Source organism: Corvus moneduloides, chromosome 20 (assembly GCF_009650955.1).
Source record: "Corvus moneduloides isolate bCorMon1 chromosome 20, bCorMon1.pri, whole genome shotgun sequence".
NCBI lineage: Eukaryota > Metazoa > Chordata > Aves > Passeriformes > Corvidae > Corvus > Corvus moneduloides.
The window spans coordinates 5,031,326-5,049,397 of record NC_045495.1 but is presented as its reverse complement, the minus strand read 5'-3'; the positions used below and the strand labels follow the sequence as shown (position 1 = coordinate 5,049,397).

The 18,072-nt window shown below is 45.6% G+C and overlaps 1 protein-coding gene across 6 annotated transcripts in view; it reads right to left on the bottom strand.

Annotated features, from left to right (window-relative positions):
- The window catches only part of MYO1C (myosin IC), a 52,338-nt gene that overhangs the window by 24,353 nt on the left and 9,913 nt on the right, over window positions 1–18,072 (bottom strand). Inside the window, exon 1 of one of the 6 annotated variants that reach the window (XM_032129851.1) lies at window positions 5,303–5,325. The exons of 4 other annotated variants lie outside the window; for them this stretch is intronic. Coding sequence is in view for 1 of the 2 variants with exons in the window: in XM_032129849.1 (XP_031985740.1) it covers window positions 1,474–1,491 (18 nt within the window). In the remaining variant the exon portion in view is untranslated. Of the gene's footprint in view, window positions 1–1,473; window positions 1,660–5,302; window positions 5,326–18,072 lie in introns of those variants that run through there. One more of the 6 variants, XM_032129849.1, reaches the window with a different exon arrangement.

Here is an 18,072-nt window from a genome sequence, read left to right as displayed (position 1 = left end):
GATCAGACTGCGCAGGTGAAGGGTGGCAGAAACTCAAACATTAAGAGCCAGGGCCTGCATGTGCCCCCTATGCCCCATTCCCTGCTGCACTGCCCTGGGAAAGCCCAGCCCTGCTGGTGTCCCACTGCCAACCCCACTCCCAGCCCTTCCCCACTGCATTCCACACCCCCCACACAACCCTCTCAGGCCACGATGTCTCTCTGAGAGTCAAACTTTCCAAACAGAACTCCAGAGCATTCCCGGGGCATGCGAAGGGCACTTCCACACCCACAGTTCCCTCGGAGAACACCCCCCCAGACACCACCTCTGCCTGTCACACTCTCATTACCACCTCTGACAACCTTTCTCCAGGCCCACAGCTGTGCAAAGGTGCTGGCCCCAGCACCCCACATGCCAGCAGAAACACCCTCTCGAACCCTGTCACCTCCACTTCCACAGACTCAGGAGGTCATCCAAAGGCTCTGCCCTTCCCTTCATCACTCTCTCAGTGGTCAACACCAGAATATTTGTGAAAATATGCAAAGATGTCTCGACTGAGCAGGTATGGGACACACAGCCCCATGCTAACTCTTCTTCCACAGAGAATTGCTCAAATCTACAGACGTGACGTTTTCAGTCCTTCTCTTCCTAAATTTGGTCACTTTACCAATTAAAGCCTTGAGCATTCTTATCCAGTCAAAAGCCCACATACTTTTTTATAACACTCCCTCATTCTTGATCTCAGCATCTTCCAGAGTCAGTGAATTCCATGGCCCAATTATTCATTGTATGAAAATAATCTTTGCATCTCTTTGGCAACTTTTAGCTTAACTCAGTGTCCCTGCTCCTGTGCTACAACACAGAAGAAGGAGCTCTGTGTTCTCTGTTGTTAGGTTTTTTTTATCTTCCTCTTCTACTCATCTGTTTTTCCAGGTAACAATCCCACTCCTCTCAATCTTTTGCCACAAACTCCTTCTCCCAAGTTTCGGGGTTGTCCTGCCATGCAGGACACAGGGCCAGGCGTTCTGGCTGCTGCTAAAACATGGACAACGTTTTCCTACACTAAAATAGAGCCTGGAGGAACTGAGTGGCGATGAATCCCTAAGAGGGTACTTCCTGCCATTCCCTAGGCAGGCAGGAATGGAGACACAAGCCCTGGGAAGGACAGCAGCAAAGCCCAGCTCCAGGAGGGTCCCTCCACATCCTTGTGCCCAAGTGAAAGCTCCACCCTTTCTTCCCTCCTAAAGCAGAGCACAGCTTTCCCCCCTCTCTTCCCACTTTCTCAACTCCCACCTTGGCTTCCTCCTCCAAACAGGTATTCCCTGGCTTTTTATCCAATTTCACCCCCTTTCACATAGCTTCCCAACGAAGGGATCTTTCTCAAAGCATTTCACTTTCCTGCTGAAACCCGGAAAATGCTTCTCCTCTCTTCTTCTGAGACCAGACACACATCTGAAAGCTGCAAAGCCACCAAAGGAGTTCAATAAACCTTACCCCGCCTCTGAACTTCATCTCTGCCTCCCGCCAGCTCCCGCAGCCCTTGCAGAGCCTTCGTTTACGCCGCTGCAAAAAGTGGCAATCTGAGGGCAAGTTCTCTCTTCTGTCAGTTGCCTTATTTTTTTATTTTTTTTTCATGGCATTTTCAGCGCAGTCAGAACTCCCTCCCTCCCACCAGCTCCTACTGGAGCATCTGGAGAGGGCGTTTTCCAAGGAGAAGGAGAACTCCCCTCCCAGCGAGGAGAGTCTGCCGTGCGCAGCCCAGGAGAGGCAGTCCCGGGGAAGTCAGCTGCGCTGCCTGCGGAGTTCCCGCTGCCCAATGACAGGGAAAAACGGAAAGAAAAGTAATCCCAGGCGCTGGAAAACCTGGGGCCGAGCCCAGCACACAAACCACAGCCAGCAGACAGGAAGAGATGAGCTTTGGAACAGCAAGTTATTGTCCTGGAGCAGCAACATGGACAGGGCTCCCCAAAGCCTCTCCCAGCTCACCCCAAACACAGCAAACACACAGCCCCAGTCCTGGCACTGACATTACACTTGGAATCACCTCCTCGGAAAATCAAAGGGCCACAAAGAGTCCAGGGTTGGATGCAGTTTGCTTTCACCAGGATTTAGAATCACAGAATGGTCTGGATTAGAAGGGACCTTAAAGTTCACCTATTTCCCATTCCATCAGACCAGGCTGCCCTGTCCAACCTGGCTCAGCAGTATTTTATTCCAGATTCCTTTGGAGACATCCAGCACCAAAACACCTGGAAGTTCTGAGGTCCTCATTACAAAATCACCTGCACTACCAAGTAAGAGCCTTCTACAGGACACAGTGAAGGCACTGCTGCCCTCAGTCCCCAGCCCTCGCAAACAGAAGTTGCACACTTTGCTGTCTCTGAGCTCATCAGTGTTCTGGTAAAATTATTTCCGTTCACATAAAATTATTTATGACCAAGAGTGTGAAAACCTCCTCTCATTTCCCACCCACCTCCCCGAGATAAGAGCATTTTGACAAAAATACTGTACAGCCTTCACTAGCATTAGGGGGGAAGTGAAAGAACAAGAGACAATGGACACAAGCTGGAAGAAGGGAAATTCCAGTGGGTTATTGGGAAATTTTTTTCCCAGTGAGTGCTGTCAAATACTGGAACAGAGGGCCCAAGAAATTGTGAAACTCCATCCTTGGAGATATTTAAAACTCAACCAGACAATTCCTGAGCGACCTGATCTTAATTGGTCCTGCCTGGAAGTGAGGTTGGACCGGAGATCTCCACAAGTACTTTCCAATCTAAAATTATTCTATGATTTTATTAATTATTTTGTTCCTCAATGGACTAAGCTGTGCATCCATCCTCAAAGGAGTGCAAATAAAGATATAAATCTGTTACAGAGGATGCCATCCCTCAGGTATCTCAGATAATTCCAGTATGGGCTGTCAGGAAGGTTCTGTAACCATTGAACATGCAGAGCCATGGAATGATTCCCAAGCTCAGCTGCTGATGTTTCATGACTGGCACCTTCTGCACTCAGCTCTGCTTAAAGGGTTTTTTGTTTCGTTTTTTTCCTCCTTATCAAAACGCATCCACCACAAATTCTGTTACAGGAAGGGTAAAGTCAAGCTCTGAAGCAGAAAGATTTAGAGCAAAAAGCTAAAAAGCTTCAACCTACTCACAGAGGAGGCTATTTAAAAGCAAACACACGTAGCAGATGTTGTCAGTGGTTGGGTGCAGCACTCCCCTCTAATTAGCTCTGGCCCAAGGCAGCGATCCCAGAGATCCCGGCCGCGCTGGATGTCACTCGGCACGGGCAGAACGTGCCAAGCATTTGGGATGGAGCTTGACTGCTGAGAGCACTGCAGTGCCACAGCTCCTCTGCCCTCTCAGCCTCCATTTTGAACATTATTTGTGGTTCTTGCACAACTCTGCTTGGCAGGACTTTCATTCATTTCTTATCTCAGCTGGGTGAATTTTTAACGGCAGCGGCTTTAGGATGTGGCTCAAAGGAGGGTTTAGCTTTGGGCTGGCACTGAAGGAAATGGACACTACCCCAAGCCCCTCTCCTGTGCACAGGTAAGATCAAAGGTAATATAAACTCCATTTCCCAAACTGAGCCACATTAGCCATTACTGAAACACAACAGTGAGCCCTGAGCCAGTTTTCCAAGCATAATTAAAGCTGTGGCCTGGCAGCTCTAATTCTTCAGGAGGAGAATGTCAGTGCTCCACCAGCACTCCTCAAATCAGTCTAATTGTAACCAAACAGATTCAGTAAAACTCCTGTGACAATTTTAAGTATTAGCAGAGTTATCTTCACATAAGCAATCTCACCTTTCCCCTAGTTTACACCTCCTAACACTTCTCAGATCACATCTCATCACTGAAAATGCCACATAAGAAAAGAGTATACAACAGCCCAACACTTAGAAGTACATTTTTTACACATTTCCCTTGGGTTTTTTTCCATGCAGGAGAACCCTTTTATTTATTTATTCACTGGAAAGACCTTTACTCAAACTGCTTTTTTTCTGCAGCCAAACTACTGCCCAACTTTTGCTGGCAAGGAAAACACTCCTACATGTGGGTTAGCCTAAATTAGGAGGGGGAAAAAAAAAAAGTTGGAAAGCAGAGATAATTTTACTTTGTAAGATCTTGATCCTGGATTATTAAGGTGATAAAACCAGACTCTTCCTTTCCAGCAGCAGAGCCCAGCCCTTGTCTGTGATTTCTGCTGAGGATGGCTGGCAAGGTCTGGCTCACTACAACAGGCAACTACAGGCCGAGGGATGAATCAAGTTTTCCAGGCCTCACCAGTTAGAAGTGACTCATATAAACCCTGGATTAGAGCACTGGGATTGCTCTGCTCGTTGCAGATAAGCAGCTGATTCCCTGCATAAAATTTCACATTCAAAGCAAGGGGACTGGAAACCTTTCCTGTCAGCCCTGCTCCGACAGGCTCGCAGAGCTGAGCGTGACTTGCTAAGCTACACCCGCAAGCAGTGGCTCTGCTGAAAAAATAGAGTTTGGCCCCATAAAAACACCATCAGTGCTCCCCTCTGCTGTGCAGGTTCTACTGCAAAATATAAATCTGGAAGTACAAGATGCTGCCTTGGGTTCATGCTATTCAAAAATCAACGTGGGTCACATCTGTGTTATTCCAAAAGGTGTCAAGTACATCTATCAGTGTGTGTCTTCCTTCTGGATTTTTATAATATTCCTTATTTCTGCCTTGCAAAAGAACTACAGAATAAGACAAGACACATTCCATAATTAGAAAGCACTTGGCAAAAATACCATGGGAAAGAAACCATCCTAAACAGGCCAGGAATTTGAGAGCCCTTCCTCTTGCAGGTCAGAGGAACATCTTAATCAAAAAATAGAAATGTCTTTAACCTGTCACATGTCCTGCTGTACAGATTATCCTGATCTGAAACTGATTAAAATACCTCACATTCCTAAAACACCCTATAGCAGAAGCTGAGGATTCTGAGGGACATTTGTCCCACTGCTTAGGAAAAACACCCTGTGTCCAGAAGAGGATGAACATTCAACTGCAGGGTAACAATAAATCAACACTCTGCCAAAGAGCCAAAGCTAAATATTGTAACAGGTTTGATAACAAGGCAGAACCTCCTCCCTTCATCATTCGTTCTGCTAAGAATTCTCTTTTCTACTGAGTTTTTGGATTAATTCATCTCCTCTTCCCCTTGCAAGAGTGCTCCAAACAAGTAGTCAGGAACAGAGGTTTGAACACAGGATATCGGCCCCTGGAGACACAACATTCCTGCACAGTCATGAAACTTCACACCTAGAAAGGTTAAACCAAAAGCTCGTTATACTCACTCAAAAGGTGCCTCAAGATGATGAAAGTTCCTTCATTTTACTGCAAACTTCATGACATCACAAGTTGACTGAATTCCTCGATTCTGTGTGAAGGTGTTTGCACGGTTACAGACAAAACTGTAAAAATAGTGAGGTGTGGCCAAAAGGGTTCAAAAACCAGAAGACAAAGAATATTTAGATTATTATTTTGGATTCTAATTTATGCTTTGTAATTCCTAAAACTGTCAATACTGGTTTTGTCTGTTCCAAGAAAGCTTCGTCAGTGAGAACACCGAACTTCTTCTCTTCCCAAGCTCACTCTTTCACAAATAAATAGGGAAAAAAAAGGAATATTACAAAAAATGGAGATGCACACGTCTCCTCGGATTCCTACACTTTCTCTGCCAGTGCTGTTCCCTGTTTTGATGCCCCTGGTGATGGATTAAAAAGCACATATGACGGGCTTGTATTTAGTTATGGCTCCCGCACACACACAATAATTCTGGGTCTGTGACGTGAGCGAAAACAGAAACTGGGTTAATCTAACAAATTACGATAAATTTTCCTTGTTGTTGCTTTCTGCTGAGCCAGTGAAACAGAAATGGCTGGCTGGCTTTGACAGTGGCCATCAGAACAAAGTCCCACTTTATAATTACCAGATGCCCTTAATGTGATGCCAGTTTGTCTCATCCCCGTGGCTGCTCCCGCTCACGGGCGCTGCGGCCCTGTCAGGGTTTCTCTGATTTTACAAACACACACTGATCCCAACAGCAATTGTTGCACTGACTCCAACAACAAAGTTTAAACCCAACAGTTAAATTCCCTGTGATTGCTCTGGCCCTGCTCTGACACAATCATTTTAAGAAGCTCCCTGTGGCAGAGGCAGGGTTTGGAGGGAGCTGGTAATACAAACAGCCTGACTTAGTTCAGCTGATGTGCATTCCTCCCGACTGACTTTCCAAACAGTCACTCCCAGTGGCAGGACCTACATCTTCCTTTTAAGGGGAAAAAATGTTTTCACAGGAAAAATTAAGTGTTCAAAGCCTGTGTATATCTCCGTGCTTTCAGTCACCAGTCTCGCCTTTAAAAACACGTTCTTGTCACACGCAGAACAAAAACTTCTCCTTCCTTAATTTAAAGTTGTTCCTCTTTTTTAGCACAGCCATTGGCTGCCTGCCCATCCCTGGCACTCTCAGGTGAAACACCCTAGCGCACTACTTTTCACACAACCCAGCATGAAACAGAGAGTTGGTTTTTCAAAGGAAGGACTGAATCTGAGTGAGGAAAACACGATGAAAAAGAACAGGGAATGCACAGGCTGCAGACAAAACCTTACAGCTCACACTGCTGACTGACAATTCCTATTCCTTCCCATTTCTTTTCCTGCATTTCTGAAAAGAGGCTCAGTGTTAGAAAGGGCTTAAGGCTGGAAAGCATATCACAACAAAAACTTCTTGTTCCATCCACATGAGATAAGGAAAGAGTGAGCACTGGTGCTTTGCCTGCGAGTTAGATGAAGGAAACAGGATTTCCCTCTGCTACTCCCTGAGCAAGATCCCAAGGAAATGTTTCTAATAATAGGAAATTACTATATAAGGCCAGATCAGCACTAAACTGTTTGCAGTCTGGAGGAGAAGGATGTACAGGAATACTGAGGAGGGACACACCAGGCTGCTCACACATCAGGGGAAGCGAGCACATCCCGGGCTCCCCTCCATACACAGGGACAGAATTTCACCTGTGACTCCTCTGCTGAGCAGGGTCCTGTCCTACAGCCCAAAATAGCAACTAAATGGATAAATCAGAGCTGCTCTGTCCTTCTATCATGCCCTTGCTTTTCACCATGGCAGGAAAAAGACAGAATAGATTTTTAAATCTGTAAAATAACACCTGCAAAGCAAAGCTGAGCACGTCTCTGATTGGGAAAGGGCAGGAAAAGACACAACCACATCCTAAAGCACGACACAGGCAGTGCTGATGCAGAGGGCAGGCTGAGAGCTCCCCTTCCTGCCCTTCAGATCCATGGAGCACAAGTTTGCTGCTGTGTTTTATGAACTGGACAATTCTCTTTCTCATCTTGGTTTAAACAGTAAAGACGTTGGGAACCATTTAAGTTCATTTTTGCAGGGTTCCCACAAAATTGCAGGAATTAATGTCTCCTAGGCCAAGAGTTTTGGCAGCTACAGGCAGCTGTGCAGGTCCCAGCAGAGCTGTCAGAGGCACTGGTGTGGAGCTGTAGCTCCAACACACACTTTTCCCCATCCCTTCAGCAGACACCAAAACTGCAAGCTCAGTTAAAGGACAGATTTTCCTCCTTCTTATACAAATGAAAGGGAGTTCCTACAACAATGCTCACAAAGGCCTTGTTTGGGTAAAGTGATAAAACTGGAACGTTTCCCCGTGATCCCCAGTGAGGGGTATCTTTCCATCTCTGCTTTGTCTTTGGATAAGGCCAGTAGCTCCCAGCTCCCAGTGCAGGGCAGCTTGCTGAGCAAACACAGTCTGACACAGCCACGGAAATGAGCACAATATAAATTGCTAAACAGATTTATCACCCAGAGTTTTGGGTTGGTTTGTTTTTTTTTTTCTCCCTGACAGCAAGAGATGTTTGTGACAAAATGTACAAATAATTCTGTATCTGTAGCCCTGCCACATCCTATGTGTCTTCCCCCAGCCCCTGCAGAATGACACAGCTTCCAGGGGAACATGAGGCCAAATCCCAGCCAACATTTTCCTGTCAGCTGGTGAGACCTCCTTGAGTTGCAAGGGTCAGTTTGCCACAGCAAATTTAGGGTGAGAGCCTTAAAAAAAAAAAAAAAAAAAAAAACAACCAACCCAGGCCACCCTTGTGAAAGAGTCATTGATAGTAAAGTCTGACAGCAGAGCTCTCTCTACATCACAGCATCAGGAGCTTCACAACCCCATGAAAACAGCTGCGATTCCCAATTATTCCCAAATCCCTGCACTGTTCCACAGGATTCCTCCAGTGTCACCAGGATCTCAGCAGCTGCTTGTACCTGGTCCTTGTCCCCACAACACCTGGCCAGAAAAGGGTGTGCACTCAAAGCTTTCCAGGACATGCAGCACTTCTGTGCCAAGAGGATGTCTCATGTTGGACTTTATCTTTAGGGACATCTTGATTTCTGAAGATTTTTAGACTGACCTTTAATTTTTGTCCTGTTAAATACTTCATATCCTTGAGTGCACAGCAAGGGGGAAAATGAGTGCAGGCAACAGGCAGGTTTTTCAGAGCTGGGAAACACAAGTGGTTATGACTCAGAGAAAAACAGCTACAAGACAGCTCTTATTTTAAATGCTCTTGTGCCTCTTTTCTCGTGTAATACTTGCTCCATAACAATTATAAAGCAATTCAGCAAGATGGCCTCTGCTGGTATGGCTTGTGGTCAGTGGTATCTGGAAGTTAAATTTGGAAAAAACATTTTTGGGAGTGAGTTCCCTGGGGATTTAAGCCAGTACAAAGTCTCAGCTGTAAGCCTGGACCCTAACACTGTTGTATTCCCTGTTTATTTTTCATACCAGCTCCAAGGATGCAGTCACTAAGTTGTTTGCACAGTTTCAAAGTCAGGTCCAGGAGAAATAAGATATTTGTCTTGGCTGTAAAAAGTTGAGAAGAATCACAGGTATGAGACTGAGAGTCTGAAAGCAGAGTTCAACCACCCCTATTATTGCTGTATTGACAGGACCCCAAGCCTCGCCTGTGCCCCCAGTGATTGCAAAATTCTTCTCTAAATACAGGAATTGTCTATTTAGAACTGCCAGCACTAAAACAGAATGTTTAAGTTGCTTTACTTTCTTTTAATTGGTTAAATCTGAAACCTAAGGAAGGCTGAAACCTGAAAGACATCGTTCTTAACTGTGCCAACACACATCATTTTACAGAAATCCAGTTACCAAATCCTATATCAGACTGCTTTATAGGAAACAATTAAACTTGACTGACCTCTCCTGTCCTTTTCTCTTTTAATTGACATCTTTCATCAATGTAGCTTTGCATTAAAATAAACCACACCCAAAACCAGATCATTGGTACTGTGAAAAACAATTTAAAAAGGAAATACCTCCCTCCAAAACAGCCAAATGAAATTGTTTCTTTTAAGGCAGCAGGGAGCTTTTCATAAAGCTTGAATAAAGCCATCGTGGAATTCCTAATTTGTTTTCAAAGCCATGAACTTTTTTCTGTTACGTGGAGACTGGAGCATAGGTAATATCTAGATTTTATGAGTATATTCAAGCTTCCAAAGTCAGAAGAATAAAGGTCAAATATCTAAAACTTGCCTGAAAAGCACAGGAGAGAAGCTCACATGTGGAACATATTTCCTTAAATTTGGATTTTTTTATAAACTAGTTTGTACACGAGTGATGCCCCAACACATAACTAACCCTACTCCTCTCTAGTGTTACTGTAACAGCAAAATCCCTTAGGATGGACAGTTTATAGTAGGATAAAGATGTTTATATCAGTGTAATATCTGGGATATCAGTGTAATTTGTACCCAAAATATAGGGATATGTTGCTATGAGCAACGTTTTGTATTGGTACAATTGCATCTGCCATAGGTTTGTTCCATGTAATATCCATAGGTTTGTTCCATGTAATATCCATAGGTTCCTTAAGGGAAAAAAGCCAAGTCAGCAACCTGCAAGTGACGGGTGATACCTGGGAGCAACAAGTTCTTATTTTTCTTCTGGGTGTGACCCTCCTTTAAAGCAAATGTAGCAATTCTGCAGTAAACTCCAAATCCCAAGTGGAGTTAAGTTCTGTGAGCACATTCAGACTCTGGACATTCAGACAAGTGGAGCAGTTTCTCATTTGATGATTTTTAAGTGAAGAGTTTACAGGCACAATTTGTACTTCCACCACCACTTTCTTTTTTTTTTTTTTTCTCTCCTCTGTTCCAAACTGACTTTGTTGGCCTAAGGCAGGCAGTTATTTTGGGGCAGTGAAAAGTTATAAATAAGTTCTAACAAAACTATTAGTGACACACATGATACTGAACTTCTTTCAAACCCTCCTTTGTAAGGGAACAAAGAGCACTTTACATTGATTGTGATGGGCACAAGCACCCTATGAAAAGTTTAAAGCAAGAGTTTCAACAACTAGATCATGAACCCAAAATAAGAATATTGGATGAGCTGTAGAAATTCCAGATTGTGCTCAAAGGAAGGGCCTGAGCAGCTTCCAAAGGCAGACGGAAGGAGAGGAGCCAGGCAGTGAGACTGGCCCTGGCAGCGTGTCAGGCTCAGGGCTGGCAGCTGAGCTGAGCACGTGGGCAGATGATATTGCAGCTGATGTCTGAGCTGCTTCCCTTTCCCCTGCCTGCTCTGCTCCTGCTGAAAAGGAGGGGAAAAGCCACCAGATGAAGGGTATTGGCTGAGGTCATCTCCTCCTGACTGCTCTGCCAGCGCCCCAAAGAGCCTGTGGTAAAAAGACTTTAATGCTTTGGTGAATCTTTTTTATCCCAAAATAGATTTATCATCACTTAAGATCCACAGGGAACTATGAGTTGCCATCATGATGGCAAAAGTGTTCCAGGCTGCCTGGAAAACACAGCCATAATTTCAGAAGGATATCCTATGTCCACATGCATCAGCTTGTACTCACACAATCCAGGATATTGTTTTCCAAGAGTTTAAAACTGACATTACTGTTGGATCAAAACCACCTTAAATTAAGATTTTTTTAATGTAAAAGAAGCAGTAATAATGACATTGATGTTAAAAAATAAATAAATCATTGGCTTGCAACTTAGCCCCCTTTGGATTGTAAGGAATATCTCCAAGACAGTTTCAACTCCCTGCTCACTCAGAACTACACTGTCCTGCTCTCTGCATTTTCAGTATTTTCTGCATTATCAGAGACATCAGTTTAATCAGAAACAAAGACAATAAAGAACAACCAAGGAGTCCATCCCTTTGTGGTTCTCAGGAATGCGTGTTCCACATCTGGATAAACATGGGTCTGTGCAGAGAATGGAAACATTCATTCCCCAGCTGTGGTTAGGTCCAAACCCTTTTTCTTTCTCTGTCAGAATGTCATAGGTTAGCAAGCATAGTCCCGGAAGGGACGTCCTTGCTAAGGGGTGCTTACAGTTTCCTCTGGGAACTGATAGAACCTATCAGCTGGCCAGTTTGAATATGGACAATTCTCTAAGCCACTTAAAGTTGTGATCACCTCTGTGATCCACATTTAAGAATAGGCAAACTCCCCCTCCAAGCTCTCTCTCGTTTCCGGCGCTGGGACAGGCGGCTGCAGGGCCCGAGCAGGGCCCAGTGGGCCCGGCCAGGCCCTGCTCGGGCCAGGCCGGGCCGGGCCACAGCCATCCTGGGTCGATGGACCTGTTCCAGCCATGGAACCCCCCCCCACTGCCTTGCCGTGGGCAGCCGGAGCGGCTCGGCTCTCCCCCCTCTCCACTGCGATAAGAAAAATTCAACATTCCAGCTGCAAAGCTGCAAGGCCGAGGTGAGAGTAACCCTTTTTATTGCTGTGAAGAGCTGAAAACCTGAGGGAAGAGAGAGAGGAGATGCTTAAAGCTGAAAGTCTGTTGTGAAGCTATGATATATCAGAGTATCCTGTTGTAATTTCATGAAGATATGGGGGGTGGAGTGTTCAACTCGTGAGCAAAAGCACCTGCGCTGAGATAGGCAGATGCTGACGCAGCTGTAATTTCATGAGAAGTTTGGACAGGGAGAGATGGACCAGATGAGGACTTTTGCTCCAAACGGGAAAGGAGAAAACCTCAGTCCGTAGAGATGAACCAGATGAGGACTTTTGCTCCAAATGGGAAAGGAGAAAACCTCAGTTCCTAGAGATGCTCCCAGAGATAGTCCTAACGATGAAGATGATGAAGACCCTTTGCTCCCAGGGAAGGAGAAGGGCCTCTGTTTTTGTTTCTGAACGGCTCAACCTTAAAATTGTACCCCAAAAAACTTCAAGAGTGGACCCTCGAAAGCAGTTGCGGGAAAAGCTGCAAGTCGGGGGAAAGGACTCACACGCAGGCAGAGAGACTCCTCTTCCTAAATGGACTGAACAATATTTGGAAGTGGGCGGCTGTCTCGTTGTGATAATGTTTTCATAGCATGAGCAAGAAGAGACTTCTCTTTCTAAATGGACTGAACAAGGTTGTTATGGAAGTGGTAAACAGACTGAACATCTTAAGGGTTGTCTTTTTACATTGTCAGTGGGAGAAGGGAGGAAGGTGGGGGGAGGAGGAGAGTTCTGAAGGTGGTATAATTTTTTTTTCTTCTTTTAGGTCTGTTAATAAACTTCTTTATATTCTTTCAAGTTTAGTGCCTGTTTTGCATTTCTCCTAATTCTTATCTCACAGCAGATAAACAGTAATGAGTATTTTGAACCAAACCACTACACTGATTTACTCCTAGTCCTGCACTGGGTGGTTGCAAAATTGCACAAACCCTGCTGAGGCTGACACAACAGGCCCAGGAATCTTCCTCATGACCCTTTACACCTACTTTATAAATAAAAGCTTCTTCTGGGCTGTGAGCTCCAACTCAACGGAGAGATCCTGAAGGAATTGACAGTTGTGACAATAACAGAAATGCCAACTGTCCCACAGCATCCATCAGAAGATGAGAATTGGCACTCCTAAGTGCAGGAGACAGGAAAGGGGAAGCACCATCCTGCTGGAAATGCATGGATTTGGAGATCTCATGGAAGTTGGGTGTCTTTACATCTTCTGCTCTGACACCCTTTAAGGAAAGCCCACTGTCCATGGCAGCCAGGACCACAACAGGACCTGTCTGAAGGCCCATCCCACTTGGAAGGAAACACCTTTTTCCCTCTGATTTGACAGGTATAGGTCCTGTAGGTCCCCTTGGAGAGATGCTGCAGGACCATGAGGGCATCTTAGCTCTAACCTGACAGAAGGATCCAAGAGTCTCAAGAATAGGTATTTCACATAGGAAAGTCAACATTTGTTATCAAATCCCATGATGTAAGAAATACTTATAAACCACAGGCAGCAGCTTTGGTTCATTAGCCTAAATTTTCTGTTTTAACAACTCTCATAATGCCAGGGCAGCAGCATCTGCTGTTACAGCAACAACAGGAGCCCAGCCTTCATCAGTCTCCGACAATGAGACGAGGCTGCAAAAAGCTGAGAGCTGATACAACATGCAGGGCAAGCCCTAAATTAACCCTGCCTGGCCAAGGTCAGTGCTCTGCCCTCAGCTTCAGTGGTGTTGGAGTGCACCTGTGGCACAAAAAAGGGTTAAGCTCTTTTATATCACCTAAAGGAAAGCTTCAGTATTTGAGGGTTTGTTTCAAGAGCTGTTGTTTGCATGGCTGCAGCAGAAAAACAGAGACACAGGGAAGTTCATCACTGTAAATTATTGATCTGCTGCTTTCTAGACACTGAAACTGGTAATTAAACAAATGGTAAAAGATACTTCATCAATTATAGAGGTGCCACTTTAAATTACACTTGCTCCAGGATTAATAAAACACAGAGGTTAAATGCTTTGGGTACTTCATGCCTGCTTCTTGTTCAAAATCCTCACTGCAACAACTATTCTAATTCTCATATCCTGCTGCTCCAGAGCTGTGTGCTCTGGATCAAGCATCATAAAGGGAAATTAGAGCTTTTGTTTCACAAGTCTTATTTCACACAATGTCCAGAAAGTGGAATCACTTTTCTGCTCAACAGGATCAGTTGTAAGGCCCTGTGGTAACAGCCCTCCCTCAAAAATCAGACCAAAAAAAAGAGTTTTGTCTGCTACCAGCTACTTGTGCAATCTGTGAAGTGCTGGGCAGATGCTTGACACTGGCCTTATGGTTTTTAGAAGCTATAGACATGTACACACCATCCAAAACCTAAAATAACACAGACAAGCTGCTTCTGAAGCAATATGATGATGACATCAAAGATGCCCTTTTAAGCAGAAATCATGTGACAACCAGGATGATGACTCAAATTTGGTTTATGATAAATTTTTATATGAGGGTGCACACCTTACTGCATCAAGCTTAAGGTTATCTCAATTTCACATGTTAAATATATGAATGTAAAAGTACACTTGCTCTAATACTGATTTTGAAACCACAAACAGCAATCAAAGAAGAGCTTGGCCATCTTGCAATTGCTGGCACAGGGTCTCTAGAACCATTATTGCATCTCTCAAATAGGTTCCACCCTGGGAAAGCATTTAGTGAAGGCTGAGTTCATCATCAATTGATTGATCTCAATCAATCATTAATTGATTGAGATAGGCCAGGGCATGTGAATATTCCAGGTTCAAGGCTGCAAAGGCAGCAGAAGCAGCTGGCTTAAAGGCACATGCAAAACAACCCTAACAGGTGGACACAGCTGGCATCCCTCATGGAGCAGTGAGGCAACAACGCTGGGAGGCAACAGCAGGGAAACAGCGGCTGCTGCTGGAGCCAGGACAATTCTGGAAGTCAAAGGACTTGTCATGGAGAAGTGGGGCAGGAGTGAAGGTGGGAGTTCAGAGAGGGAGGAGAGGCCAAGGTGAAGAACCATCAGAATATGCTGTGGAAGCTGGAGATGATGGAAAGCTGCCAGCTTTCAGCTGATGGAAATAGTCCAAGCGGGAGATGAAGGCTGGACTGTAGGATTTTTGTGGGGGGAAAGAACACCAGTGCTTGGTAGGGGGACAAGAGAATCAAAGGCTGAGCTGACTCTTCCTACTGCTCCCCAGATAATGAGGCTGAAGCACAAGGCGAGCAAGCTCTGCTGTGGGCCCGGTGCCAAGTGCTTTGTGAAGTGTTCCTTGCCTGTTCTGAGGAGAGTTACACAAGGTAAGGCTTTATTCATAAGTGCCTGATGGATCCTGTGTGTGCAACAGCTCCTACCAGCAGAGCGGTGTTTGTGGGAAATGTTAGGGAGAGTGTCTAAGAGAGATAAAGCCTTTGAGCTGCAGACGAAGCTGCCAGCCCTCATTTCCAGCTTGTCAGAGCAAGTCCTTCTTGAAGTCAGCAGCCTGGAATGAAGAGAATCTGGCATTTGTGCATGGATGTATGGCTCAGCCAGCCAGGGCGGAGCGGCTGGCTTTAATCAGACTTTCCACAAGGGAGGGGGAAGTGGGAGTGGCAAAGCCCAGTGAGTGATGGGCGTTATCTGCTACACATCCACAAATTCCTCTCCTCCGACTTTGGAGTTCGAGCCTGACCTCCCTTCCTGCTTCCACTAGCCCCTAGAGCAGGAGGGGAAGGGCTATAGAGGGCTGGAATCTGAGAGCCCTTCGCATTCTCGGGATTCCTGGTGTGTGTGAGAGGCAGCACACACTTGTCTGGTGAGCTGACAAATTCCACAACAGCTGATGGGTCCCAGGAGAAGCTGCACGCAGGTAGCTTCTGCACAAAATTCATTTATCCAAGTGCTAACCCACTCCAGCTCACCTGCTGGGTGACAGCTGGTTGTGAAGCCTCTTCACCCACAGCGCTAGTCTGGCATCAAAAAGGAGCAAAGCTCCAAAACATCTGAATCCAGCTGCCCACTACAGCATAAAGAATTCCAGTGCAAACCACTTTTGTGGTTGTTTTCTACCCTCACAATGAGGCTACAGTCCACCACATCACATGGAGCTTCAATTCCGTCTAGAAATAGCCCCTTGAGGTCTCTGCTGCAGGATGGCATTCTGAAATTTTGTTTCCTTGTGTGCCACTGCTGGTGGTGACAGCAACAACTTGCAGGAACCTGCACATATTCCCGGAGTGGGCACAGAGCCAGATCTGACCTCTCACACAGAAGGTTTAGGCAGCAGAATTCATTCCTTCTCCCTTAGCCTTTCTGCCTGTGTCACTCACGTCATGCTCAGATACCACACCACAGTAACCTTATCCTACTACACCCCACAAATGCCTTGTTAGAGTCCCACAAGGCTCAAAGGTCCTTTGGATCTTTACACCTGGTGCAAAGCAGGGCAAAAATGGGAATCCCTGCATCCTCACCTGGGTAAGGTGTCCCCCATCCTGACCCTCAGTGCACTGGCTCTCCCAACCTCCTTCCATGGAAAACAATGCTCTGGGAAGGGGCAGACAGAGAGCAAAATATTCCAGATACCAGTGCTCAACTGGACCCCTCTGCTCCCTGCTTTAGATCCGAGCCACTCTAAGGATGCTTTGGTAAGAGGCAGAATAGAAACCAGATTCTCCTGGCTCTGTGTCCAAGTGTGTGCACCCTGGCAGGATTTATCAGTGCCTCTCTCTACCTGATCTGATACCACATTAAAGGGGATTAAAGTCCAGCAGTGCAGGACTCCATGGGCAAGTGTTCCTGCACTGCTTAGGAGCTGGAATTGTTAGAGCTTGGGAATGCTCATTAGGAGCAGTGGAGTGGAGATCGTCTGTTCTGTTTGTAAACCTTGATAAAGCCAACATTTAGAAAACAACTAATTACCATTTATGTTCCAAACAGCTGGCCTAGCTCCACATCCACATGCTGGGAGATTTTAGTGCCAATCAGCCCACACATCAGAGCACAAAAGTGCCCCAGTGTGACTGCAGAATCTTCCAGCAAACAAACTTCTCACTGGCACCGACTTCAAGGATCAAAACACAGCAGTGTATGAATAGAACAGCCACACAAGCCATCATTCCCACATCATTACCTTACAGACACTTGTCCTAGGTGAAAAGGGCACAGCAAGTGTCCTCTGAGGTGCCACAGGGCAGTCCCAGGCTGCTGTCAGCTGGCCTGGACAGCTGATGTTGCTGCGACATATCCTCTGTCCCAGCTGTGCCTGTCCTGGCCCTCTCCCCCTCTGGACTGGGACTATGATCCATTCAGCTCTGTGACCAGGCAGTTCAGGGAACCAAACAAATAGAAAATGTTTTCTTCATCACTGCTCTCCCAACTGTGTTTCAAAGTGTTAACCAAAGGATCGAGTGGATGCAAGTACAAGGCAGGGAATGGAGAACTACAGTGAAATCAATTTAAATTGGTTTAGTAAAAGATGGAACAAGATGATCTTTAAGGTCCCTTCCAAATTCTATGATTTTAAATACAATTTATGTCAGTATAAGCTTATCTTAGATACTGCAGGAATACATCCTAAAGAAAGGGCCTGTCATGGAAGTGACATGCATGAAGCTCCAAGACACTCTGGCTGCTTGTTCATCCCCTCCCCTCTGCACACACTCATGCCTTGAGCACTGAAATCCTGGAGAAGTGATGCATAGTCAGCATCACCCCCAGCAGCCCCAGGGACAAGCCCAGGAAAGCCACCAGGGGCTGCAGCCTGTCAGCTGCAGCGCTCCAGGAGCAGGGGAGCAGCACCATAAATCACCTAATCTGACACGTGGGGATCCATGCCCCAGCACTGCTCTGCTACTCCACAAAAACTGACACTTAGGAAGCAGGGCTGATGCTGCTGGATTCTGACTGCAAGCACAGCAGCTCACTTCACACACTCATCACGGAGCCATTTATCGACCCAAATGAACCTTCCCATCCCCTATCAATCCACAAATGTCAATCCAGCCCACACTAAACACTGATTGATTTTCTACTCTAATGAGCACTGTGTCACATTTGTGTTAACTACTCATCAGTTCAGATAAGTGGTTTGCAATTAAGATAATTTGAGACCAGTGAAAGTGTGGCCTGAAAAGCACTTTCAAGAGTTCAGCACAGAGAAATTCACTGCTCAGAACAGGCAACCAGCTACCAAGCTGACAGCTACTTTTAGACCTTTACACCAGAATTTACCTTTCCAAAATAAAAAGTTCTGTCGCAAGCTAATTTTTCCTTGGAAGGCAGTAGCTTGCTTGTACAAAGATTTCTTTCCAGAAT